The sequence below is a fragment of the Sceloporus undulatus genome, chromosome 6, assembly GCF_019175285.1.
Source record: "Sceloporus undulatus isolate JIND9_A2432 ecotype Alabama chromosome 6, SceUnd_v1.1, whole genome shotgun sequence".
Classification (NCBI taxonomy): domain Eukaryota; kingdom Metazoa; phylum Chordata; class Lepidosauria; order Squamata; family Phrynosomatidae; genus Sceloporus; species Sceloporus undulatus.
The window spans coordinates 71,637,666-71,665,169 of record NC_056527.1 but is presented as its reverse complement, the minus strand read 5'-3'; the positions used below and the strand labels follow the sequence as shown (position 1 = coordinate 71,665,169).

The 27,504-nt window shown below is 42.9% G+C and overlaps 1 protein-coding gene across 2 annotated transcripts in view; it reads left to right on the top strand.

Annotated features, from left to right (window-relative positions):
* Positions 1–25,561, top strand: part of IKZF1 (IKAROS family zinc finger 1) — a 150,492-nt gene extending 124,931 nt beyond the window's left edge. For both annotated transcript variants that reach the window (XM_042476757.1, XM_042476758.1), the window contains 2 exons: positions 17,439–17,573; positions 23,824–25,561. In XM_042476757.1, the coding sequence (XP_042332691.1) occupies positions 17,439–17,573; positions 23,824–24,530 (842 nt within the window). In that variant the 3' untranslated portion in view covers positions 24,531–25,561. The remainder of the gene's footprint in view (positions 1–17,438; positions 17,574–23,823) is intronic.
* The last annotated feature ends 1,943 nt before the right edge of the window (positions 25,562–27,504 follow it).

The following is a 27,504-nucleotide window of genomic DNA, read 5'->3' as shown; positions in this document are numbered from 1 at the left end:
TCCACTGTCGAAGAGCCCTTACTGTCAGGAGGTTCCTCTTAATGTTGAGGTGGAATCTCTTTTCCTGGAGCTTGCATCCATTGTTCCAGAACCTGTTCTCTGGAGCAGCAGAAAACAAGCTAACTCCCTCCTCAATATGACATCCCTTCAAATATTTAAACAGGGCTAGCATATCACCTCTTAACTTTCTGTTCTCTAGGCTAACCATCCCCAGCAAACTAAGTCGTTCCTTGTAGGACATGGTTTCCAGACCCTTCACCATTTTAGTCACCCTCTTTTGGACACGCTCCAGTTTCTCAATGTCCTTTTTAATAATAATAATAATAATAATAATAATAATAATATTTTTATTTGTATACCGCTTTTCCTCCAGATCAAAGCGGTTCACAACATTTTGAACTGTGGTGCCCAGAACTGAACACATATTGCAGGTGGGGCCTGACCAAAGCAGAATATAGTGGCACTATTACTTCTCTTGATCTAAACACTATACTTTTATTGATGCAGCCTAAAATTGCATCAGCCTTTTTAGCTGCCACATGACACTGTTGACTCATGTTCAACTTGTGATCTACTTGGATTCCTAGATCCCTTTCACATGTAGTCTCGTTCAGCCAGGCGTCCCCTATCCTATATCTGTGCATTTTATTTTTCTGCCCTAAGTGCAGTACCTTACATTTCTCCGTGTTGAATTTCATTTTGTTAGCTTTGGGTCAGTTTTCTAGTCCATTCAAGTCATTTTGAATTTTGATCCTGTCCCCTGGGTTATTAGCTACTCCTCCTAATTTGGTGTCATCTGCAAATTTGATAAGTATGTCACCAATTCTTTCATCCAAGTCATTGATAAAGATGTTGAATAACACTGTCCCCAGGACAGAGCCCTGTGGAATCCCACTGGTCACTTCTCTCCTGGATGAAAAGGACCCATTGTTGTGCACCCTTTGGGTTCAGCCAGTCAACCAATTACAAATCCATGTAACAGTTGCCTTGTCTAGCCTACATTTTACAAGCCTGTTTGCAAGAATGTCATGGGAAACCTTGTCAAAGGCCTAACTGAAATCAAGATATACTATATCCACAGCATTCCATTCATCTACCAAGCTGGTAATTTTATCAAAGAAAGAAATCAGATTTGTCTGGCATGACTTATTTCTCTGAAATCCATGTTGACTTTTTGTGGTTATGGAATTGCCATCTAAATGTTCACAGACTCTCTGTTTAATGATCTGCTCTAGAATCTTTCCTGGTAGTGATGTCAGACTAACATTACTATAATTGTTGGGATCCCCCTCCCCCCTTTTTTTTTTGAAGATGGGTACAGTGTTTGTTGAGGTATGGAGCAGCATGGAAAATGTTCTGATGTGGCAGAGAAGCTAATGGACACTCACTGCTCTTAACCAGGAATTGGTTGCAGCTGTGGCTCCAGACAGCCGGTGATTGTCCAAGGTCACAGAGTGTGCCAGAGAGCACGTAGCACTTACGTAAATATGCTGTGTCATCTGGAATGGTGGACAATAATCCAAGTAGCACAGGAAATTGTACAGGAAGGGGCTGAGCTAGACTGCCACATGGCAAAAGTGTATATAAGCTCAAATTGTGTGACCTTGCTGGTGCTCTTGGACATCTCAGCAACTTTTGATACCATTGACCACGGTATCCTTCTGGAGCGCCTGAGGGAACTGGGTATTGGGGGAACTGCGCTCCAGGGGTTCCGATCCTACCTCTCAGGCAGATTCCAGATGGTGAAGCTGGGGGACACTTGCTCCTCTAAGAGGGAACTGACATCTGGTGTCCCTCAAGGAGCTATTCTGTCCCCCATGCTGTTCAATATTTACATGAAACCGCTGGAAGAGATCATCCGGAGACATGGGGCATGGTGTTATCAGTACGCTGATGACACCCAAATATGTTTCGCTATGTCTCCAACTGATACAGGGACTAAGGATAGTATCTCTCCTCTGAATGCCTGCCTGGAGTCAGTAATGGGCTGGATGAGGGAAAACAAACTCAGACTGAATCCAGAGAAAATGGAAGTACTTGTGATAGGTTCTTCGGGTCTAAGGAAGGAAATTTGCCAACCTGTCCTGGACGGGATCACACTTCCCCTGAAGGACGAAGTTCGCAGTTTAGGAGTACTTCTGGACTCGTCCCTGCAATTGACATCTCAGGTAGATGCGATGGCCAGAAGTGCTTGCTATCAACTTTGGTTGATACACCAAATGAGACCCTACCTAGACCGAAGGGACCTTGAAACGGTGATACATGCTCTGGTAACCTCTCGTCTAGTTTTCTGTAATGCGCTTTACATGGGGCTACCCTTGTGCCAAGCTTGGAAGCTTCAGTTAGTGCAAAATATGGCAGCCAGATTGGTCACCGGTTCATCAAGGTTCGACCATATTACACCTATCTTAAAAGATCTTCACTGGCTCCCTATTTGCTTCCGGGCACAGGACAAGGTGTTGGTTATTACCTATAAAGCCCTACATGGCTTGGGTCCAAGTTACTTACGGGACCGCATCTCCCTATATAATCTGCCCCACACTCTTAGAACATTGGGTAAGAACCTATTGGAAATAGCAACCTTTAAATATGTTGCTAATTCACAAAGAGCATTGTCATCAACGGCTCCGAGACTTTGGAATAGTCTTCCTGAGGAGATCCGCTTGGCAGCCTCACTAGAAACATTTAGAAAAGCAGTTAAAACCGAGCTTTTTAGCCGAGTATGCCCCACCTGATATAAATACCCCCCTGATATGATATGAATGATATGCCCCTGTCTGTGTATGATCCTGTCTTGCTTGTTGATGCTATTGTCTGATGTTGGATATTTTATTGTTTTAGCTGCTTTTAATTGAATTTTTATGTAAGCACTGTGTGCTGTTATTTAGTCTGTAACCCCGCTTCGATCCACTGGGAGAGGTGGGGATGTTAGGAAATGACATGTATGTGACCACAAGATAGAGCTGTAGTAGAACCTATTACAGTTTCAGTGGCAGTTGACAGTTGACACTTGAATTATGGAATGTTGATGCTGTCAGTCCTTCTGAGCGAGTGTCAGTTATGACAGTTAGTGTTAGAGTAACTGCCTCTCTGTTTTGTTGTTATGGTTGTTTGGTTGGCAAAGTAACTTATTTATTAAAGCCCTCTTGTAGAGTGAAGGCTTGAAGTGCTCTTGTCATTATTTCTCAAGCCGGGAGCTTAAGGCCGTTTGCAGTGGTGAAGGAATATTTTTCCTTCTTGACCTGAATACCTTTGCAGACATCTCTTCAGATTCCTTCTCACTGGCATCCTGTCGACATGGTTCAACTCTGTAGGTGGTCGTGGTGGACACAGCGTGTCTTTCCACACCCTAACAAGGGTTATGGGCCCAGTAGCCGCATGGACAATTCTAAAGAAGCTGTGGGAGATCTGTGTTTGGATTACTAGAGGGCTGAAGAGAAAAGTCCTGAAGAGGAGTGTATTAAGTGCTGTCTGGTCACGGACTCTGTCGTTATCAGTTTGTTTTTGGAAGGTTATTATTGTTTGGCAGCCTCCACAGACTGTTATCAGTATCGGTGTGTTCATTTGCAGATGTTTAAGTCGCAGACTCAGTGCAAACATGGAAGCCGCTGTCAAGTTTGAGAAACTGTCCAAGAAGAATTATGCTTCATGGAAAATTTATATGCAAGCTTTACTGGTAAAGCAAGACTTATGGGACTATGTAAAGAAACAGCCAGATCCTACTGATGAAGACCAGCTAGCTGGTGATGAAAAAGCTAGAGCAACAATTGTTTTAGCTATAGAGCCAAGCCAGCTAAATCATATTAGAAATAAGAGGTCAGTGTTTGAAGCTTGGAAAGCTCTTGAGGCTATTAACCAACCAGCTGGAGCCTTGTCTAAAATGCTGTGCAGCAGAAGGCTATATTGTTGTAAACAACAGGAAAACGAATCCGTGATTGTGTTAGGGAAACATTCCCAACATGTTCATTTGAAAGAAATGTTCTTGAGTGACGACACGAGAACCCAAAATGTCCATAGGCAATACGCACTTTATTGATTGGCCAAGACGATAGCACACCAGCAGATGGTGATAAAATTGCTGCCACGCCCAATAGCCATTTCCAAAAGTTTTTATAGTAAAACACAGTTCATTGTTTACATAGCATTAGCTTAATTGACTATTTAGAACACAGATGATTATACAACAGGCAGTTAATTGGCTATTGTCTAAACAACAAATAATTGATTGCATTTACTGTCCACGCAATGGTCACGTATTTTCTTATTGGCTCTACATTTGCTATTACATTTGCTATTACATTTCCTAGGAGTCTGGAATGCAAAGAGATACTAGCTAGGATGATCCTGTTCCCTTCAAGGCCACAGCAAAGGGAGAGCATTGTATTCTCAAAGCTCTGGTGAAGGGAGGGGTGCATGTGTGCGGTGTGAGTGTGTACGGTGGACATACACAGGAACAAAAGGTAGGGGCCATCATAGCCCATGCACTTTTACTCTGTAGCTCATTCTATGAGTCTACTGTAACCACTGATTCTTTTGCAAAGCCATGTACAGAAGCAGAAAGCAAGAAAGCATAAGTTCAGCCATATTTATGTCCCTCTCAATTGTACACTTTAAAAAGATGCAAGAAAACTTCGCAGAGTGCAGCGAGCGTGGCATCCAGATTGAGGAAACCCAGAAGGCTCATATACTACTTAGTAGTTTAAGCAGAAACTGGGAGTTTTTGATGTACAATCTCCAGGGAGTAGCCAAAGCTGATTTAACTGTGGACCTTGTGGCATCCAGAATACTGGAAGAAGTACAGAGGAGAGACTCTGAGGAGAGCTTCAAGGGTGTGACAACAAACCAACCAACCTATGTCCTTCCCGAGGAGGGGAGTGCTGCTGTCTGCAGGATACAGAGATGTTTTTCCTGTGGGGAGACCGGGCATTTGATGAAGAACTGTCCAAAAGTCTCTGCAGCAAAGAAAGGACAAAACTCACAAAGAAAAGGAAAGATAAGCCTCTCGGTGGGAGGGGGTTTGCTACTGCTGTGGAAGGAGTTGTAACTGAGAAGGAAGACCAGTCTGTTTGGATTTTGGACAGTGGGTATTCTTACCACATGACCCCTAATAGGGAAAAATTACAGCACCCTAAGTCAGCACCAGTGGACACTGTGGTATTTGCAAATGGTGAATCTGACTGTGTAGAGGTACAAGGGTCTGTATTAATCCCAGGTTTAAAAAAGGTATTCCATAATGTTTTGTGTGCACCAAAGTTGCAAAATAACCTTTTTTGCCCAGAGTTCAGAGTAGAGGGCTGTAATAGTTACCTTGACTGGGCTGTGTGCAAAAAGGTCAAAGTCAAGGCTTACCTCGTGGCGAAGGTGAGTAAATGCATTACTCAGAGGCCTTTTCAGGTGGTAAATACAGACTTATCAGGGCTACATCAAGTAAGGGGTTTAGGGGAATGCAAGTTGTTTTCCTGGCAAATCTCCAGTCTGCCAGTTTGTCTATCTATGCACAAGCTTCCATGATTACTTTGCGTTTATCTCTGCATATTTTCCCAACAAGGATTATGGGCACCAGGCTGTGAGTACAAGACTTCGACTGGCTGTGAGTGCACTGTTTTTTGTTGCTGTTCATCTGTCCAGTGCCAGAAGGCAAAGAGAGGCAGAACAGTGGGAGTAGGGAAGACTACCTGGACTTTGTTGTTCTTATTTAACCATGGAGACAGCAGCCAGGTTTCCTAAACTCAGTAACTCCAATTATAATTCCTGGGCTGAGTATTGCGAAGCTCTCCTTGTCAGGGAGGGGCTTTGGCTTGTGGTACAGCTTGGACCTATGGAGGGTACTATTGAAGATGATAGGAAGGCGAGAGCAACAATTTTGTTGGCCCTTGAACTGAGCCAGATTAATCATGTGCGAAGTAAGAGGACTGCAAAGGCTGTGTCGGATGCTCTCAAGCAAGTTCATCAGAACAGCACAGCTTTGTCCAGGATGATCTGATGTCGGAGGCTGTACACTTGCAAGATGCAGCAGGGACAGAATCCGGTGAAGCATTTGGAAATAATGCAGGATCTGTACACCCAAGTTGAGATGCAAGGCACCAACCTTCCAGCTGACCAAAAGGTGTACATCTTGTTGGCAGCCTTACTGAGGACTATGAGCATATCCTACATAGTTTTCAGGGGGTGCCTGAGGACCAGATGACTGTAGAGTTGGTGTCAGTGCGTGTCTTGGAGGAGAGCCAGTGATGTCAGTTCGAGGCTGGGCTCAGGAGACTGCAGCAGGCGATGCCAAGCTCTACACACCCACTAGAGGCTCCAAGGGAGCTACAGCCAGAGAAGGCAGCCGTGTCCAATGAGAAACGCTGTTCCTACTACAACAAGACAGGCCACGTGAGGAGAAACTGCTGGAAGCTTGCAGCAGTGAGGAGGAAGCAGCCCAAAGATCCTGGGACCAGGAAGGGTGCTGCAGCTGTGGTGAAGGATGGTGACTGTAAAGCCCAGCAGGCTGTCATAGAGGACAGTGTTTGGGTTCTGGATTCTGGGGCTTTGGGACATATGTGTAATTCCCCCCAGCTCCTGAAGAACAGGACTGCTCCCACTGTGCATTCAGTGGCAATCGCTGATGGTGCACCCAGGGAGGTAAAGGTCATCCCAAGCTTTGGGCAGGACTTTGCAAAGGTCTTATGTGTCCCCAAATTGCAAAATTTTCTTGTTAGTGTGAATGCGCTGACAACAGATGGGTATGCATTGAGGTTTCAGGGGTATGAGTGTGTGATCAGCATGGGTGATCAGGTGTGTGCAAAAGCACTAAAGAAAAACAAAATGTATTACATGGTAAACAAGGGAGAATGTGCTGCAGTCAATAATGTGCCTTTGCACTTAGACTGTTCACATTATTTCTATCATACTGGGCCATGTGAGTTTTACCAGTTTAGGAAAACTGGGAGAGGTTTGTCCTGAGCTAAAAATCAATCCATGTTCACACAATTTAGGCTATTTGGTTTGCAGCAGGATAAAGCTGAGAGCTTTTCCTGTGGCCAAAGAGACCAAATGCACCACCCAGAGGCCATTCCAAATAGTGCATACGGACTTGGCTGGCCCTTTGCCCAAAACTATTGGTGGCAACCAGTATTTCATGGTGATTGTAGACCGCCACACCAGGTACTCATATGTGAAAGTCCTGAAGGAAAAAAGTGCAGCTGCTGATTTTTTCAAGGACTGGGTCAATATGGTGGAAAGGAAATTAACTACAAGGTGGGTTCCTTGGTGACTGACAGAGGGGTGAGTTCTTGTCAAATAACCTGAAATATTGGCTAAGGAGGAGAGGAATATGCCACAACATCACAAATCCTGGAGTCCCTCAGGAGAATGGGTTGGCTGAGAGGCGTATTGGAGTATTAAAGCAGATGAAAGACTGCATGATGCTGGATGCTGAAGCCCCTGATCAGCTTTGGGGCGAGGCGATTCAGGCAGCAAACCACATAGCCAATAGGGTGTGGAACTCGGCCATAAAGCAGACCCCATACCAGAACCTCAAAGTGTTTGGACAGTACACAAATGTCTATGTGCCAGCAGCCTTTAGAAAGAAGGGTGAGCCCAAATGGCGCAGGCTCATGTTTGTGGGCTACTCTGGTAACAGTTGCAGGTTTCACCTAGGTCATGGGGAAATTCTGATGTCCAGAAGTGCCAACTTTGAAAAGCACTCTGGTTGGGAAAGGTTGCATGCCAACTAAGAGGTTTTTGTGACGCTGGGACAAAAAGACATAAGTACTGGGAATGGAGGGGTGAGAAAACAAGAGTCTTCACCAGAAGCCAAGCCTAGTACCTCACAACAACAAACACAAACACAACCTTCACTTCACTCTCCCATCACAACTAGGAACTTTGAGCAGGTGCCAGTGAAAGACACTGAAATTCAGACCAGCTCTGAGAGTGAGGATGAGAGGGGTAAAACAAACGTGGTTGTGTCCAGGAGAACACAAAGGGTGAGGAGACCTCCAGAATGTTTTGTAGTACAAGGTGCAAGAGCCTGTACTGTGGTGGCTGATGAGCCAGAGAGTTTCAGAGATTTGCAGTGTTATCCTGTGGAGGAACAGGAGAAGTGATTTCCTGCAATGGACAGGGAGTTTTTGTCATTGTTGGAAAAAGAGGTGTTTGGTGTTGTTGACAGACCCAAGAATCACAAAGTGGTAGTTTGAAAATGGGTTTATAAGAAAAAGGAAATGCCAGATGGTACTCAAAAGTACAAAGCCAGGTTGGTGGCAAAAGGTTTTGCTCAGCAGTGGTTTGAGAACTTTGACAAAACCTTCTCCCCAACAGCAAAGCCAGAAAGTCTGAGGCTGGTGTTAGCTTTGGCAGCTAGGGAAAAGAAAATTGTGAGGCATTTTGATTTTGAAACTGCTTATTTGAATACTCCTCTTGATGAAGAGGTGTACATGGAGCAGCCTTCGGGTTTTGATAGTGACAGTGACAAGAAGGTGTACAAATTGAACAAGGCTTTATATGGTTTGAAACAGAGTGCCAGATGTTGGAACTATTGTATCCATGAAGTGCTTGTAAAGCTTGGATACAAGCATAGTATCGCAGATGCGTGCGTGTATGCCAAGGCAGGACTCACTTTGGTGATCTATGTTGATGATTTGTGCGTGGCAGCTAAATCAGAATAGGAGATACAATTGGTGCAAGAATTGTCCAGAAAGTTTGTTTTGAAAGACCTAGGCAGTCTGAAGTCTTACCTTGGAATTGAGGTGGAGTGGACTGAGGATGGAAAGTGCTTGTTAAGCCAGATGAAGGCTGATAGAAAAGTGTAGCTCGCAGAGTGCAAAACCTGTTAGAAGCCCAATGACTCCTGGCTAGGCCAGTTGTGAGTCATCAGACGATTTTGACAACCCAGAGTTGTTCAGAGTATAGTGGGCAGCTTGTTGTTTATTGCCAACAATACAAGACCAGATATTTCTTTTGCAGTTGGTGTGTTAAGCAGAAAGGTTTCCAATCCGAAGGTAATTGATTGGTTTGCATTGAAACATCTGTTGACATATTTGAAAGGCGGTAAAAGCAGAAAGCTAGTCATTCAGGAAAGCCTGGAACAGCTAGAGTGTTTTGCTGACAGCTCTTTTGCATCTGAATTGGCAGATAGAAAATCAATTACAGGCCTGGTTGTGACGTTTGCAAGTACACCAATAATTTGGAGAAACAGAAAGCAAAATTGTGTTGCTTTGAGCACAACAGAAGCAGAGTTTGCAGCATTATCTGAGATGGCAGGGGAAGTGGAGTGGATCAGGCAGTTGCTGAAAGATCTGGGAGAGAAATGCACAACACCAACATTGGTATTTGAAGATTCACAAGCCTGCATTGCCATGACAGAGGCTGAAAATCTGAAATGTCACACAAAGTACATAGGGGTAAGGTACCAAAATGTCAGGGAGATGATCCAGAAGGGAATCCTAAGGTTGGAATACATAGATACCAGGGACAATATAGCTGATGTCTTCACAAAAGCACTGCCAGTGGAGAGACATGAACAGCTTACCTGTCTAATTGCTATGTTACCTTAATAATACAACTCTGACACACTGAAATAGCACACATCTGTACATTTTGGAGGGGACTGTTGAGGTATGGAGAAGCATGGAAAATGTTCAGATGTGGCAGAGAAGCTAATGGACACTCACTGCTCTTAACCAGGAATTGGTTGTAGCTGTGGCTCCAGACAGAAGGTGATTGTCCAAGGTCGCAGAGTGTGCCAGAGAGCACGTAGCACTTACGTAAATATGCTGTGTCATCTGGAATGATGGACAGTAATTCAAGTAACATAGGAAATTGTACAGGAAGGGGTTGAGCTAGATTGCCACATGGCAAAAGTGTATATAAGCTCAAATCATCATTGTACAGTTTGTGGGTTTGTAGGAGGAGAAGTTTGTCTGTGTAGCTTTGTTTTCATGTGTGTGTTTGCAACAAGAATAAACAGTGACTCTTTGGAGAAAAGCCAGCCTATAGTGCTTTAATCTAGCAACTGTTTTTCCTGGCAAAGCTCCAGTCTGCCAGTTTGTCTATTTATTCACAAGTTTCCAAGGTTATTCTGTGTTTATCTCTGCATATTTTCCCAACATGTTTGCCCTCCTCCAGTCTACTGGGACTTCTCCTGTTCCCCAGGAGTTTATAAGATTATTGCCAATGGCTCCGATACTACATTTGCCAGTTCTTTTAATATCTTTGGATATAGTTCATCTGGTCCTGGAGACTTAAATTCATTTAGATTAACAAGGTATTCCTCTACTATCTCTTTACTTATTCTGTGTTTCAAATTCCCCTATTCTGTCTTCTGCTCTATTATCCTCAGGTTGAGCACCCTTTTCCTTTTCTGAGAAGACTGAAGCAAAGAAGGTGTTGAGTAATTCTGTCTTTTCTCTGTTCCCTGTTAACAATTTGCCATCTTCTCCACATAGTGGCCCTACCATTTCCTTCTTCTTCCTGTTGCTGCAGATATATCCAAAAAAGCCCTTTTTATTGTTTTTAACCTCTCTAGCAAGCCTGAGTTCATTCTGCGCTTTAGCTTTTCTGACTTTACCCCTACATGTGCTCGCTATTCTTTTGAGCATGGGATCACCCCCAATACTTCTCTAAGTTTACTGAAATTCGCTCTCCTAAAGTCTAGAATGCGTGTCTCATTATGCCTGACTTCTCCTTTCCACTGTATAACAAACTCCAGCAGAACATAATCACTTCCACCTAATGATCCCTCCGTTTGCACTCCATTAACCAAGTCATCCTTGTTGGTTAGGATCAAATCTAAAATAGCTGACCCCCTTGTTGCTACTTCCATCTTTTGGACAATGAAATTGTCTTTGAGGCAAGTGAGGAATTTGCTAGACCTTGAGGATTTTGCTGAGTTTGACTTCCAGCAAATATCAGGATAGTTGAAGTCACCCATCACTACTACATCTCTCCTTTCTGAGTGTGTAGTCATCTGTTCTAGAAAGGCATCAACCAATTCCTCCATCTGACTGGTAGAGTCTGTAGTAGACTCCCACCATAATATCCTTGTTGTTTGTCTTCCCTTTAATTTTTATCCAGATGCTCTCCACCTGGCTTCCAGTATTGATGTCCTGGATCTCTTCACTGGTGTAAATATCTCTGACATATAGTGCTATTCCTCATCCTTTCGCGTTTGGCCTATTTCTCTTAAAAAGGTTATACCCCTCTATTTGTACATTCCAGTTATGAGACTCATCCCACCAGGTTTTAGTGATGCCTATTATATCATATTTGCTTTGTTGTACTAGGAGTTCGAGTTCATCTTGCTTATTAGTGTATTAGTGTAGAGGCATCGCAGACTATGAGTCCCCTTTACTTGCTGCTTGTGCAGGTTTTTTTGCCTCCCACTGTTGAGTCCTTGTACTATTTGTCTTGTTTCCTCTATGTCAGTTTGATTATATTCTCCATCCCTTTTGCCTTCCTTAATATTGTCTCCCTCCCCCATGCAACCCAGTTTAAAGCCCTCCTGATCAAATTGTTGAGACTGTTGGCAAAAACATTTCTTCCAACTGGCATGAGATGCAACCCATCCATTGTAAGAAGTCCCTCCTCATGGAACCGCAGCCCATGACTGAAGACTCCAAATTGTTCTTGGCGGCACCATCTGCGGAGCCAGTTGTTCACATCTGCTATTTTCCTCTCCCTTCCTGGACTGTGCCCATCAACTGGAAGAAGAGACGAGATGAAAACCTGTGCATCCATTCCTTTCAGCTTCCTACCAAGCGCCTCATAATCCCTTCTGATGTTCTGAAGGCTGTGTCTTGCAGTGTTGTTGGTTCCCACATGGACCAAAAGGAAGGGGTATTGGCCAATAGGCTTGACCAGTCTTTTCAACCTCTCTGTCACATCACAGATCTTTGCCCCAGGGAAACAATTATGTATATGACACCAGGTAATCATGGAAATAGTAATAATAATAGTAGTATTTATTTATATTCCGCTTTTTCTCAAAAAAACAAAGCGGATTACAGGAATATGAAGATAAAATCACACACAATTTTTAAATACAATTAAAACCCCCAAACCCCCAACTCTCATTAATAAATCCCTAAAAAGAATTTGAATAGGAAAAAATTAAAACATTCCAGGACCAATAAAGTAGAAAAAAAAGGTTGGGGCAGATTTGGGTGGGAAATGAATCATCTTCTAGAGCAGAGTGGGGGTGTCAGAAGCAATGGTATCAATGACACTTCCAGTGTCACAATGATGGCTTAAAGGTGAAAGTAGGGGGGAGGCAAGTCAGTAGTTCTGGTCTAGTCTGGTAGACAAAGAAACCATGTCCTTTGCAAAAGCATTGTCAGAATTGGGCAGTTCTGGCTTACTGTCAGAATTGAGCAAATTCAGAATCTCTGTGCATCAAAGAGGTCAATGTGTTGAAACAGCAAATAACTTTATTGAGAACACATAGTCAGAAATTCACCATTCAGCGTTTAAGCCATAACCGTCCACCTAAGACTGAACAATACATTAAAACCCCAAAACTCCACCCTCCACTACTTGGTACCAAAACTAGCACCCATCTCTAATTCCCACAGCCTATCCCCCTCTGTTAAACAGGCCCCTTCCCATCCTTCTCACAAGCAGTATCTCTCCCTATCTCAGACATTCTCACTATCCACTCTGCCTTTCTGTTATTACCGAACATCAACTCCATTCAGCCTGCATAATAAATATAATAATAAAATATGTATTTATATCCTGCCTCTCCCTATCAAGGATCAAAGCAGGTAACAACAGGTCAATATAACCATTACAAACCACAATAAAATGTTCCCTAATTTCTTGACCCTTCCTCCTGCTCCTAAAATTACAATAGATATAAAAACTACATAATTTAGCACAAGTCACACCCACTACTAGAGAGTCTACAACAACTTAAATCAGAGACCTGGCTAGGATGAATGTGAGGAGAGACAATGGACAGGTGAGTGATACTAGTTCTTGTTTGAAAGTCAGGCTGGGAAGGCCCGCCAGAAGAGATCTGTTTTTATTGCCTTTTAAAGGCATCCAGTGATGTAATATGGCGGCTCTCTTCCCGCAGGTCATTCCATCCCACACATTTCAAGACCTACCATTCCCATAACTATTCCAGCCATCTGCAACTGATCCCATTCCCCCTTTCCAACTAACCTATACAACTACCACAAGCCCCGGCAAGGAAAATACAACCCAAAGCAGTTATCCACACTTATAAGCAATTAAATCAGACTTCACAAAATTCATTATTAATACAGAAAGGAAAACCTGAACCACCTTCTTAATACAGAAACACAAACTTAACAGAATCCATGCAGCATGCACGATCCTGACAAGCGTTTTCTCTGAATCTGAAGAAGAATGATACTATAATGTTAAACATCCTATTACACTCAGATCTTTATTACTGTAACAACTGTCTGAAATGCAAACATTCACTCTGATCTCCAGCAAAATCATATCAGTGAAAGATACCTGCTTTTAACACCCCTTTGCTCTCCCAGAGATCACTTGGGCACATCTGTAGTTTTGATGCCCACAGTTTTTGTAATGTTCTATAATATTACAAAATTTTATCTTAAGAAATGGTCCAGTGGCCAAATCTTTTTTGATCTGCAATTCATGGATTCAAATACTGTTGTGGCTTGTTGAGTAGAATCTCATCCCATAATGAAGGGAGGAAAGAAGATACAATTAAGCACAACTGTATCACTCCATTTTTGTTTGTTCGCCAAATTCCTCCAATCACCTACTTGAGTGACCAGACCGTCTCCCTCCCATCTTTTGAAAGCTATTGTGTATCATTTTTCTGTGAGGGCACCTATGGTTCAGTTCATTTGTCTTCTCTGAGAGATGTCTACCATTTTTCAGCAATATTAAGAAATCCCTATTCCACTTTGTCCACTACACCTGGGAAATGTTTCCTTCCTCTAGATGAATGAATGGTGATCATGAAAATTCAAAGTGATGAAAGCCACATTACCACACTACCCTCTTATAGTGCTACTAGTCCACATTTACTGCTCTGGCTGTCTCCTGTTGCATTTTGGGGTTTGTAGTTCAGTGAGGCCTTAGATTTCTCTGGCTAAGAATTCTAAATGCCCCTCCCTCAACTGAAAATCCCAGAATGCAACAGGAGGCAGCAATTAAAGTGGAATAGCAGCACTATAAGACTAGAGTGCAGTTATCTAGCTAGTGTGGTACCCTGCATATTGCTGCATTAAGCTTTGACATTGGAAAGAGGCTTGCTACACTCTGATAGACCTTGGTTCAAAATCCTTGCTTATGGACTAACATTGTTAATGTTTTAGGCTTTAGGAAATCCAACAATTCTTTTTTTTAATAGCTCAACTTCCCAAAAAAATTAAGTGCATCCAATCAGTGGCAGTCTCCACAAGGTCTGTTGTCCCCTTTGTTCAGAGAACAGCAGTTTTTCGCTGGTTTCTTTGTGTGACACTTGGCTTTTCTATTTCATAATAAATGGAGGTTGTGCTATAAATCTCTCTCTTGGCTTTACTTCATGAACGAAGATTCAGGAAGGACTCATCCGTGCTATCTACAAGCACGTTGATGACATTGGATGTATCCTTCGAGCCTGTGCAATGGATTTTTCTGGTGGAGCACAGTGTGCACAGAACTGGCCTCACCCTTTAAACCAGAGGTTCGACTGCTGAGGCCTTGACAAGCATGGATGGTGGCAGTGAGGTCCTCGGGTCGTAGGTTTGATTAGAGTTTCCTTCTCTTAGATGGTTGACCTTACAGGGTTAGATGAGCACCATCTGTCCAGGTTTGGAATTAGAGTTTTCTTTCTCCTAGGATGGGTGCCATATGGCTAGAGAGCCCATCCTGCCCTTTGGTGCTCTTGGTCAGACCCTTCGGTTGTGACCTGTCTGGCATAGGAGGCCCTACTGGTGGCTATTATACCACTGCCAGCATAGGGTACGCAAGCCTCTCCCTCACACAGTCAGAGCATAGCTGGAGGGGAATAGGAGGTCAGAAGATGACAGTTAAGGAGGGAGGACCCTCTTTCTTCAGGCTAGCCCTGATGGAGCTGAGTCTGCCTGATCGCTCCCTCAGGCCGGAAGATGACAATTAAGGAAGGAGGAGTCTCTTCCTTCAGGCTATCCCTGTTGGAGTTGGGCCTGCCTGATCACTCCCTCTCAGGCCGGAAGATGACAGTGATGAGACAATGTGATTCACTGAAAAAGAAGATGATGCTTGGTAAAGTGGAAGGCAAAAAGAAAAGGGGAAAGTCATCATACAGTTGAACTGATTTAATCAAAGAAGCCATAGCCCTGAGTTTGCAAGACCTGAGCAGCCATAAATAAGCACTGGCCAAATAGCACAACTATGCTGGTTGGCTATGTTCTTCCAACTGAAGACAGTATATGATTGTGCTGGGATTTCCAGCTGTTCGCTTTCAGAGGCTGCAGCAGGAAGAGACCAGCCGCATGAGGGAAAGAGGTGTGTGTGTGTGTGTGTTTCCCTTTAAGAACAAGGCTGCCTCCCTCTCCTTGTTACAAGAAAAGAACCATGGGAAATCTGGGAACAGGGAGAATCTAGTAGATGGTTTTCAGACTGCTGCAATTACACAAAGAAAATGAATTTGTGAATGAACTGGAAATGAAAACACGGTATTTTTCTGAAATTGCCTATTCCCTGAGTCACCTTACTTTCTGTTTGAATTCTAAACTGTTTGCATGCAGCGTTGTCTGAAAAGCAAATGTGAAACTGTCCCTAATTGCGTCCCTAATTGTCCCCTGGTGGTGCAGTGGTTAAGTGCCTGTACTGCAGCCACTCACTCAAAACCACAAGGTTGCAAGTTCAAGACCAGCAAAAGGACCCAAGCTTGACTCAGGCTTGCATCCTTCCAAGGTCGCTAAAATGAGTACCCAAATTGTTGGGGGCAAATTAGCTTACAGTTGTAAACAGCTTAGTCACTGCTTAGGAGGTATGAAGCGGTATATAAATGAAGTTTGTTTAATGCCCTGGATGATCCTGCACTGTGACAAGTTTTACCTTCCAATTTTCCCCGTGTTATAAGGTCCATACAGGCTTCTAAGCTAAAATGGCTGGTTGGTCCTAAACCAGTGTCTGTCATCCTTAATGGACTGGATGAGGGCAAACAAGTTGAAACTTAATCCAGACAAGATGGAGGTGCTCTTGGTCAGTTGGAATGCAAATCAAGGAATAGGGATCCAGTTTGTGTTAGATGGGATTACACTCCCCCTGAAGATGGCAACTCCCCCTGGACTCTTCTTTGAACCTTGAGGCCCAGATCTTTGCAGTGACCGGGAGTGCTTTTGTACATTTAAAGCTTGTGCACCAGCTATGCCCTTTCCTTGAGATGACAGATCTGGCCTCAGTGGTACATGCTTTGGTTACATCCCATTTGGACTACTGTAACGGGCTCTATATGGGACTGCCTTTGAAGAGTGTTTGGCAACTATCATTTTAAGTGTTTTAAATTTTTTATCTTTTTAACTGTGTTTTTATTCTTTTAATAAGTAATCTATTTTAATATTCTAACAATTTGATTCTGTTTTAATGATTCACTTTTCTATGTTTTTAACTGTACTGTTTTTAAATGTTGTGAAGCCACTCTGAGTCTAAGTTCTGGGAAAAGAGCAGGATATTATTATTATTATTATTATTATTATTATTATTATTATTATTATCAATAACATGAATATTATATGTACTGTTTTGTATATAACACCTTATTCATAATTAGAGAAGTAATCAGTGAGAAATAATGATGACTGTCATCCTGTTATTTAGTCCAGATTAGAATAGACCCATTCAATTAATTGTTGAATTGTGAGTCAGCACATAGTTAAATTCCATTGATTGAATGAGTCTATGCTCGTCAGGACTAATAATAGAATTTAGACTGAAAAGTTTAGACTGTACTATGAGATGCACTGATTGCCCCAATCTGCTTATCTTTTTGCTACTTTTTAGCTTACACTGCCTGTCTGTAGACTATGGCGGGTTATAAACCGCCATAAAGTACGCGCTCCGCGCGTACTAGGGTTAGGAAGGGCCGTATTAGGGTTAGGAAGGTTCTTACCTTCCTGACGGCCCTTCCTCCCAGTACGTGCAGAGCGCGTACTTTTTCGCGGCGCCCATCCACATGGGTGCCGCCATTTTGACGTACTGGACGCTGTGCATCCAGACGTGTCACGGCGGAAGTGACGTCGCGAGGGCGCACTCCACCCCTCGCGGCGCCACTTCCGCGTTTCAAAAAGGAGCGGCATTTCGCCGCTCCTTTTTTGCTGCGTGGGGAAGCCTCGCGGTCTAGCAGCTGGGGCTTCCCTGCGCAGCAAATGGCGGCGGCGGGAAAACGGCCCCTTGAGGGCCGTTTGTAACCCGCCTTTATCTCAGCAAAGCATGGAAGTATGTGTGTCTAAGACATTGGGTCTCCTTTCACTTTTTTTCAGTAATGAAAGAGGAAACTAACCAGAATGAAATGGCTGAAGAACTGTGCAAGTTGAGTTCAGAGCGATCCATTATGCTGGACAGGCTAACAAGTAATGTCACCAAACGTAAGAGTTCTATGCCTCAGAAATTTGTTGGTAAGAGCTGAATGTTTGCTGCCTCCTTTAAATAATAATAATAATAATAATAATAATAATTAATATCAATAATAATAAAAATTTATTTGTATCCCGCCCCTCTGAGAAAAATTGGGGTGGCTAACAAGGTTAAAAATACAAAACATATAAAATCCCTGATACCCTCCCCTCCTTAAAAACGTATTAAAGTCAATGCAATATTTAAAAAACAGAACAAAAAACAACAACAAACAAACAAACATACAAGTTAAAAACTGACCAGAAGGTCAACATCATACCAACAAGCAACCAGTGGGAGCAGCAGTATCTTTCCCAGGCGTTTTTCTAAGCCCGGGTTCTCTATTCTGGGAAGGCCTGCTGGAAGAGATTCGTCTTAACAGCCTTTTTAAAGCTGTCTAAGGATGTAAGTAGACGGATCTCATCCGGCAGGCCATTCCACAGTCTGGGGACAACGATGGAAAATGCCCTCTGGGAGGTAGTCGAAAGCCTAGTTTTTTGTGTCTGAAGTAGGCCTCTCCCAAAGGAGCGGAGTGCGCAGGGAGGATTGTAGGGGAGAAGGCGGTCCCGAAGATAGTTTGGACCCAAGCCATTTAGGGCTTTAAAGGTGATAACCAACACCTTGTACTGGGTCCGGAAGCTAATGGGCAGCCAGTGGAGGGACTTTAGAACCGGGGTAATATGGTCCCTCCTGGATGTTCCAGAAATTACTCTGGCTGCCATATTCTGTACTAGTTGCAGTTTCATGCTTTGAATAAAAGGTTGGCAGTAAGGAAAATGTGTTCTATGGCTGATGAAGGATGATTTGGTCTCCCTTGGAGATACCTGTGGTGAGTGCTTTATTATACTGAGACAAAGAAAACCCTATACATTTCTGATCTGACTGGAGCTTGATCACCTTAGAATCTGAATTTCTTGGTTATTTACTCTGCCCTTCCTGGCAATGAAAAAAATTGAAACTCCAACCACTTTTCTGGAAGTAAGGGATCTTGAGACTGTTGTGCACAATCCTCCCCGTGCACTCCACTCCTCTGGGAGAGGCCTACTTCAGCCACAAAAATCTAGGCTTTCGACTACCTCCCAGAGGGCATTTTCCATCGTCGCCCCCAGACTGTGGGAGTATTGTTAACAGTGGTCACCCTCTTTTATTATTTGGTATTGTACTGGCCTAGATTTGAGGGTTAGGGAAGGAGGTTTCTGTGGTCTGTAGGGATTCCATCTTTCTTTGGGTTTCCTATCCATATGAGTACCAGCGTGGTATTGTGGTTTGAATGTTGGACTATGACACTGGAAACAAGAATTTGATTCCCTGCTCAACCAATTTAACCCACTGGGTGACCTTGGGTAAGTCATATTCTCTCAGCCTCAGAAGAAGGCAAAGGAAAAACTGCTCTAAACAAATCTTGCCAAGAAAACACCATGATAGGTTCAGCTTAAGGTCACCATAAGTCAGAAACAATTTGAAGGCACATAACAACAACAATCTAGTGTTAGGTGTTTGAGACATAGTAGAGATTCTGCTAGTTTAAAGCTCAACTCCACTGTGCCTAACTCTTCTTGCACCAGTTTACAGAGATGGTCTTCAGCTTGAAAAGATTATCCCGATGGACTTTAACCTTCATATTAGGGTTGTGTGAGTAGGCATGATTCAGAACTTCACTGATGCCATGACAACAGTGAAGTTATCCCAATAGGTCACTGATTCAACACATATATTTAACATGTGTTGACATATTTCTATCCTTTGACAGGGTTGGATCACTCCCTCTCGAAGTTGGATCACTACCTGTTGAGCTGGCTTCTACCAGCTTTTGCCTATATAAAAGAGTGTAGGAGTCTGGGAATAATAGATTCTAATTATTTCCTAGGGGATTTCCCACTTCCTAGGGCTTTTGAACAACAAATCCCTCTACAGATTAACTGAATTTAGTATAACTGTGGTGGGTTACAGACCGCTGCTTTGCGGCAGTCTGCCGCCGCCGCCGCTTGCTCCATGAGGGAGCCGTAGCAGCCACACCGCGCGGCTCCCGCACGGAGCAAAAAAGGAGCTCCAAAATGGAGCTCCTTCTTGCGGCGGCTCTATGACACGTCTGGACGCTATGCATCCGATACGTAAACATGGCGGCCCCCATGTGGAAGGGGCGCTGCCATGTTGTACATATGGAATACGTACTAGGGTTACGGGGGTGTGGAAGCACCGCCCCTTCCTAACCCTAATACGTATTCCATACGTATTTTTTGGCGGTCTGTAACCTGCCTGTGTAACTGACACAATTAGGCACAAACATCCTTTCCTGTCCTCTGACAGAGCTAAATTTGTTCCTTTGGAGCCTTGGAGCTGAGGAACTGAAGTAAGTGGTATGACAGCTGGAACACAAATGGCAAAGGCTTGCTGAATTTGAATTCATTGGGGTTCATTATTGAGGGAAATGGGTGGTGGGAAAGGAGTTCTTTTTCAGCTGTGTTACACATTACCATCATTGTCTAACAACTATTTTGACTAGTGACGGATTAATAGTGCTCTAACTCTGAAAGGGAATTGATAATACTTTCAGTGTCTGGCCCTTATCAGATGAGTGTGGAACTGGGGGTCTTCTGCACTGGGCGATTCGAATTCACGTTATTTTGCACAATACCATCATACCTGGGAGTCCCTCCGCATTGGCATGATTCAAATTGGCCAATCTGCATTCGCGCGAAGTGCATTCAGTGCAGAATGTTTTGTCACACCGGTGCTCAACATGAGGATTGGCCGATTCGTATCGGCCCCCTCGCACATGCTCAGTGGTGCCCTGCATGGGTTGCGACCTTAAACGCTTCCGGGGTGAAAGGGGAGGTCCCGTCATGACAGCCCGGTAAACAGCTGGAGAGCCAGCTCATGCACATTAACAATCGCGATACAATGCGCCCATTACTGTTTCCTCTCTACATTCCTGCTTGGTTTTAATGTTACCATGACCTTCCCTTGCAACAAATTAGCAATGACCGGTTCTACGTGTGTGTGTGTGTGTGAGTGTGTGAGTATGTATTCTGGGTGGGGGGAGGAGCAGTTCCAGCGGCTGTCAATCGCTCCGTTAGCAAGTGCCCACTACAAATTGAAATCGAATGCATTTTGACAGAAATCGAATGCATTCTGTAGATTGGCCGCTGCCAATCAAGCTATCGTCATGGTGACGTTTGCAGGGCATCGGGGGAAGTGTCCTCCCTTTTTAAAGAGCCAGGCACAGGGGTTTCAGCGGCTGCACAAGTGCAAGCCTGGCTCCATCTGCCTCTGGAATATAAACCATGCGCAGCTGCGCTCAAAAAAATGGTTAAAAATAAAACATACATTCAGGAATATTAACCATGCGCATCTGCGCTCAAAAAAAATTGTTTGAATTTGAAAAGGGGGGGGGGGTTGCCTGACATGAGCGACCTGATTTTTTCCTCCTGCAAGGGAAGGAATGCCCAGCGACAGAGGGCTTTGGGCAGGGGATGCAGGGAAAAGAGGCTCCTAAAGAATGCCTTCCCTTGCTCCCTTCTGCCCAGGGCTCTTTCCTCCTCCCCCTCCCCTCCGATGAGGGGAGGAAATACCTTGCCCTTCCAGGCAGGGAAGAGGCGCGGGGGGCAACGGGAATCGCGGTTCCAGCAGCCTCCTCCTCCTCCTCCCGGCTTGAGAGGCATCCCTGGCTGCATCCCAGGCAGGGAACAGGCGCGGGGCCGCTAGAATCGCGGCGATCGCCGCCGTTCCAACGGCCTCCTCCTCCTCCTCCCTGCCTGAGATGCAGCCAGGGATGCCTCTCAAGCCGGGAGGAGGAGGAGGAGGCCGCTGGAACCGCCCCCCCCCCCGCATCCCTGGAACCGGCAAGAGGAAAGACCCACCGGAAGTAAATATTGGAATCTGGGGGTCTTGCGATGGAATTCAGGACTGGGTAGTCACACCAGACCCATTTGCACTGAGATCGAACAGAGCCCCAATCCAGGATATCGCCAATCCCCTTATCAGCGCACTGGCCAACACACTCCAAAAAGAGGAGCCAGTACGCATTCAGTTCGGCAGCTCGCGCTTTCACGTGAGTGCAGATTGGGCCATTCGAATGCTGGTATGATGGTATTGTGCGAAATAACGTGAATTCGAACCACCCAGTGCGGAAGACCCCCAGTTCCACACTCGTCTGATAATGGCCACTAACTGTTATACATTTTGACACCTAAGGTAGAACAACTTTCATATGGCATGACTAAGATTCCACAGTTTTTGCACTTCCAGTATCCAGAGTACAGTCTAATCAAGATGTATAGTATGGGGTAGATTTCAATTGCTGAGGCACAGGATGCAAAGAAAATGTTTGGATAAGTTAAAATAACACTTATGTGTTCAAACCTTGCCTGCTTTAGCTTGTAGCATCTAATAAGGACCATAGTTAGATCCACAAGGTTGTGCATTTCTCCTTAAGATTTGAAAAAATATATTATTTTTGAAAAGGGATGGTGGTAAAGATATGCCCTACTCTGGGAATGGGAGCAAGCTAAAATTTCACACTCTCATTTCCTTAGTATCATGGGTTTGTTTTTGTTTTTTAAAAACCCTTCCAGATATGATGACTAGAAGAGTTGTGTTTTCTGTCAGTTATTCAGAGTCAGACTAATAAAGCATCATTTAAATAGTAGGTGTTTCGAGATATCCAGACGAAAGTTTGGACAGAGGGCTTATCAGGACGGAATCAAAATAGCCCTTGTTTCTTTTCCCAGCTACTTTAACTCTGCTTCCCCATATAATGAAATCTATTTTGTCTCTGACAGTTATATTTTGGATGATCTTAAGGTATTGTTACAGTTTAGTTTAATCAGTACTTAAATTCTAGAAAACAATATGCCACCCCACCCTCCAAATACTTGGTATGATGTTTCATGTAGTTACTCTGTGGTAAACCAATTTGTTATTGCTGACCAAATTAGATAAGAAAGTGGGAGATCCATGACTGGTTGTGCTACCCATCTGGCACTCTCTCTCAGCTAAGATAGGTGGAATGGGCATGAATGCTATCACACCAAAGTCAGAAACATTAGTTAGGCATGTTTTTTAAAACACACACACACACACACACACACACACACATATATATATGCAGAGGTTTTCATTCAGGTTGTCTCTCTTCCATTTCTTCCCCACAATCTATGTAGAATCAGGAAGAAAAAAAATGAAAGCCCAAGTGAAGTCAAGCTTGAAAGAATCACACAGTACATAATTGTGAAATTCATCTTGAAAGACATTTTACAACAGCTCTTATAATACATACAGAGAGACACATAAACACAGTATGCGCCTTATATCCAGCTACCTAAGAAAAATGGCTAGAGTGCTATGTTGTATTTCTGGATATTATTGCTTTTGCCAAAACTGGCAATTTCCCCTCCCTCTTGTAGTTCCACCTTCATCCTAAAAAGCTTCTATGGAGGTGTAGCAGCAGGAGGAGGGGAAGAAAGGTTCAGTTTTGCTAGTGTCAGATACAGAAATACACCTTTGCAGCCTGGAAAATACCATATTATATGAAATGCTAGTCATTTTTAGAGGAGATCTGTTGGGTCATTGGAGTACAATTAGTGTGGATTTACCAAGTGTCCATGGATTCAGTAGATTTACTCTAGTTGGGATTAGTAGTCTGATTCAGCCTTTGATGTGAAATCCTGACATAAATATGTTCCCTTTAAAAAAGAGAGAAATTAAACAGATTTTAAAATTGAGATTGCAAAATCAGGCAATAGATTGTCTTTTCTACAATTAATTTCAAATGCCAGTTTAAAAGACTGAATACTTTGAACTAGTGGTATCAAATAACATTTGATACAGGGGATTGCAACAAAGGTCCAAATTTGCAATAAAGACAATGAAAAAACTTGATTTAATTGCTACTTACGTTATCAAAACTGTATCTTGACAGTTTCATGCCATTTCATCTATGAATTGTGTGTTTCTTTAGGTTATTTTTTAAAATGGTCTTCAAACAATGACTTTTCAAACAGAATAAATTCTGTTAAATGAATGTATCATTTTAATTGCATTTTATACAATGATGCTGGTCTAATTTTTAATTTCCATTACAAAATATTTCCATGTATGTGTATTTCTCATAATAACATGAATGATAATCCCAGTGACTGAAAGCAAAATCCACACCATAGCAACTTCAGGTAAAGATTATGTTGTCCTGATTGATTAATGCAGATTTAATGCAGTGATCTCATCCTTACTTTTTCCTATTTTTGCCAATAGGTGAGAAATGTGTATCTGATGTTCCTTATGATGCAGCCATCAGTTATGAGAAGGAGAATGATATGGTGCAGACCAGTGTCATAGACCAGGCTATTAACAATGCCATCAGCTACTTAGGGGCTGAATCATTGCGTCCTCTGGTACAGACCTCTCCAAGTGGCTCTGAAGTCATGCCTGTTGTCAATTCATTGTATCAGCTCCACAAGCATACTGGAGACAACCATGCTCGATCCAATCATGTAGCTCAAGATGGTGCAGTGGAAAACTTGCTACTTCTTTCTAAAGCCAAATCAATTTCTTCAGAAAGGGACCCTTCACCCAGCAACAGCTGCCAAGACTCCACTGATACAGAGAGCAATAATGAGGAACGCAATGGCTTAATTTATTTAACAAATCACATAGCACCCCATGCACGGAATGGCCTCAGTATAAAAGAAGAACATAGGCAGTATGATACCCTGAAGGCAAGCAGTGAAAGCCCGCAAGATGCTTTCAAAGTGATTAATGGCAATGGAGAGCAAGTGAAAGTTTACAGATGTGAATATTGTAGACTCTTGTTCTTAGACCATGTAATGTACACCATCCATATGGGGTGCCATGGGTTCCGTGACCCTTTTGAGTGTAACATGTGTGGCTACCACAGCCAGGACAGGTATGAATTCTCTTCTCACATAACCAGAGGAGAACACCGCTTTCACATGAAGTAAAACTCTTTCTGTACAGATGTTGACTTTGCAACTGAAGCTCTATGAACAACAACAAAGTAAAACAAACAAAAGACTATAGAACAGTGTTCCAGTAAAAATCAATACCAGAAGGCTTCGTCCCACAAAACGAACTCTTGTAGCATGCACACGTAAATCAATTTTATACCATTAGTATTCATGTTTTTATTGAAAAAAATAGGTCATTGAAAAAGTTAGTATAGTTCATAGGAACTTTGATAGTTAGGTAAAAGTCTTTTCTTGCTAGCAAGAAACTCCTTATTCCCCTTCTTTTCAAGGCACATTGATATCCAAATTTGACTGAAAACTAGAAATACATTAATTGGTTTTGTGTGAATATTCGGGGGAGGGGCACTTTTTCTATGATAACATTTATCACTTCTTGTAACAATTTAGTATGTTCACTAAGTAATGGCAGTAATTCACATTTAGAATAAGATATATAAACGTATCTTTTTCTCAACCCTATTAAATCCCCACATAGGCAGAATTTGTTTTACACAAGGTAAATGACATGATTACTGCCATTATAACTTACTCCTAGGATTCAGGATATTCAAAAATTCCAAAGTAGAGTAGACGATAACAATAGTAGCAGGTAGTATGGCCGCTGTTGTGTTATGAATTCAAAACATGAGTTATTCATAAGATCCAACCCCCCCCCCCACACACACACACAAAAGAAAATCCAAAACTGTATTACTTTTGAAAATTAGCAAAACAACCAACAACAAAATACCTAAGACTTTATGACTAAAATCCAAGAAAAAAATAGCTTTATCCAGATCCAGTTTGGATCTTTTGGAAGTTCAGTTTGGAAATGCATAAGGGGGAACTGCTATCCCTAGGCCCAAAGGATTGCACACACATGTACAAATATGCACACACAGCATAGTGTAGTGGTTTGAGTGTTGGACTACGACTCTGGAGACCAGGGTTTGAATCTCTGCTTGGCCATGCAAACTCACTGGGTTACCTTGTGAAAATTACACTCTCTCAGACTCATTAGAGGGCAAAGGCAAGCCCTCCTAAAGAAACCTGCCAAAAAAAATCATGATAGGGTCACCATAAGTCAGAAACTAATGGAAGGCACACAACAATAACAAAATGTGTGTGTGTGTGTGTGTGTCTATTTCCTGTGCTTTTACCATGCTGAATTCTGTGCTGAATCTCAAGTTACTGTTTAAATTCTTGTAGACTTTTAAAGGAACTTGTTTCAGTGCTTGTAAAGCAAGTCCTGGATCTCTCTGCAAGAATGGTCAGTAATTCAAAGAAATAACTTTTCCAAATAATAGCTTTATCCAGATCAGTTTGCAATGCTGTGAAGGGAAGCAGTGAGAGATATAAATTGAACTGCTTTCTGTCTCTGTCTCCCTCCCTCTATCAAACACAGACACATACCCTATAGCAATTAATGTAATCAATCCACTGTGAGCACCTAAAGAGGATCCTTCAAGTCTTTATGGAATGTAAGTTCCACACAAGAATGCTGCTCTTTGGTTAGCTGTAGGCTAGTGGATTAAATAAGATAGTATATAAAATAAAACAAATACTGTATTATAGTGTGCCCTTGCTTTATGTGGGGGATCTGTTCCAGACTCCCCCACGTAAAGCAAATACCGCCTATGCTTGAGCCCCATTTAAATGAATGGGGCTCGTGCATGTGGTGGCGCAGCGGCACTCACGCACCATGGGCACGCACCCCATTAGTCCATATGAGACAGACTACACCTTCTCACCATGCAGCTTTTAGCGTATGCTGAAAGCCGCGTAAAGCACACCCGTGTATGACACAGGTGCACTGTATATCAAAATAAACACTCCAGTAAGGTTTACATTGGTTCATTACATAAGGAAGTTTAATAGATCTTAGTGTAAAATAGCACTCCAGCTGAAGTAGCTCATTTTCTATATATGAATTTAGGATATTGTTATACCCTCCCTGTCTCAGAACTCTTGAACAGTTTCAAAATAAAAAGATAGAGCGGTCACCCTTTTTAATCTGTTTAAAAAGAAGGGCAAATATATGTAAGTCTGTCTTACTCATTCTCTCCTTGGGGGAGCCAAACACTTATAGGGGTGAAACAGGCTGCTCCAAAAGGGTGGATTGGGGCTGCTTGCCTTGGGGCAGTGGTAACCACATGCTGCAGCTTTAATCTGCCCTTCTGGCAGCCCAAATAGATTTCCACTCCTATTTGGGCCAGTAAAGAACCGCCTTAGGTGGTGCCAGTGCACCACCAGGGTGGCTACAAACCACTCCAGGATCATGCAGCATCAAAACACCATGCCCCCAGAGTGGCTTGAAGCCATCTAAACAGCCGGGCAGCTTCCGGGCAGCTTGGGGGCATGTGGAATCAAAACACCACGCCCTGAGCCACCCCAAAGCCAGCTTTTCTGGGCTATCTGTTCAGCCCATTAATCATGAAGCTAAACCATATCTACACAACTACATTTTACTCATTTTGCATTAAAATGTGCATCTTTTCCTGCTATAAATAGTTCTCCCATATGTGCTTCTACTTCAAAACAGTGGTGCTAAAGGCCATTTTATCCATTACACAGCAACACATTAATGTAACAAATCCTGAACAGAGAATAATGGCCAAAACTGGTTATCTAATATCCAACAATTGTCATATTAATATGGGCACACATACTCTAGTGTATTGTGAAGGGAGAAAAAGAGATCTCTTGGTAAGAACTGTTCCATACATTTCAGTGGAGGAAGCAGATCCATATCCAAATTCCCCTTAGTTCAATTCTCTTCATTGTCTAAACATCTAAGTCAGCATAGTGCTCTGGATCCAACAATCATCATGCAGATTTATGTAACTCTCTAAAAGACAGTAATGCATACATATAAAAGTGTCTCGTTAGATGTATCATAGCTATACATTAGTAGCATGAGGATATTTCTTGATTCTATGTTTTTCTATTTATGTTGTAACTGTGACAA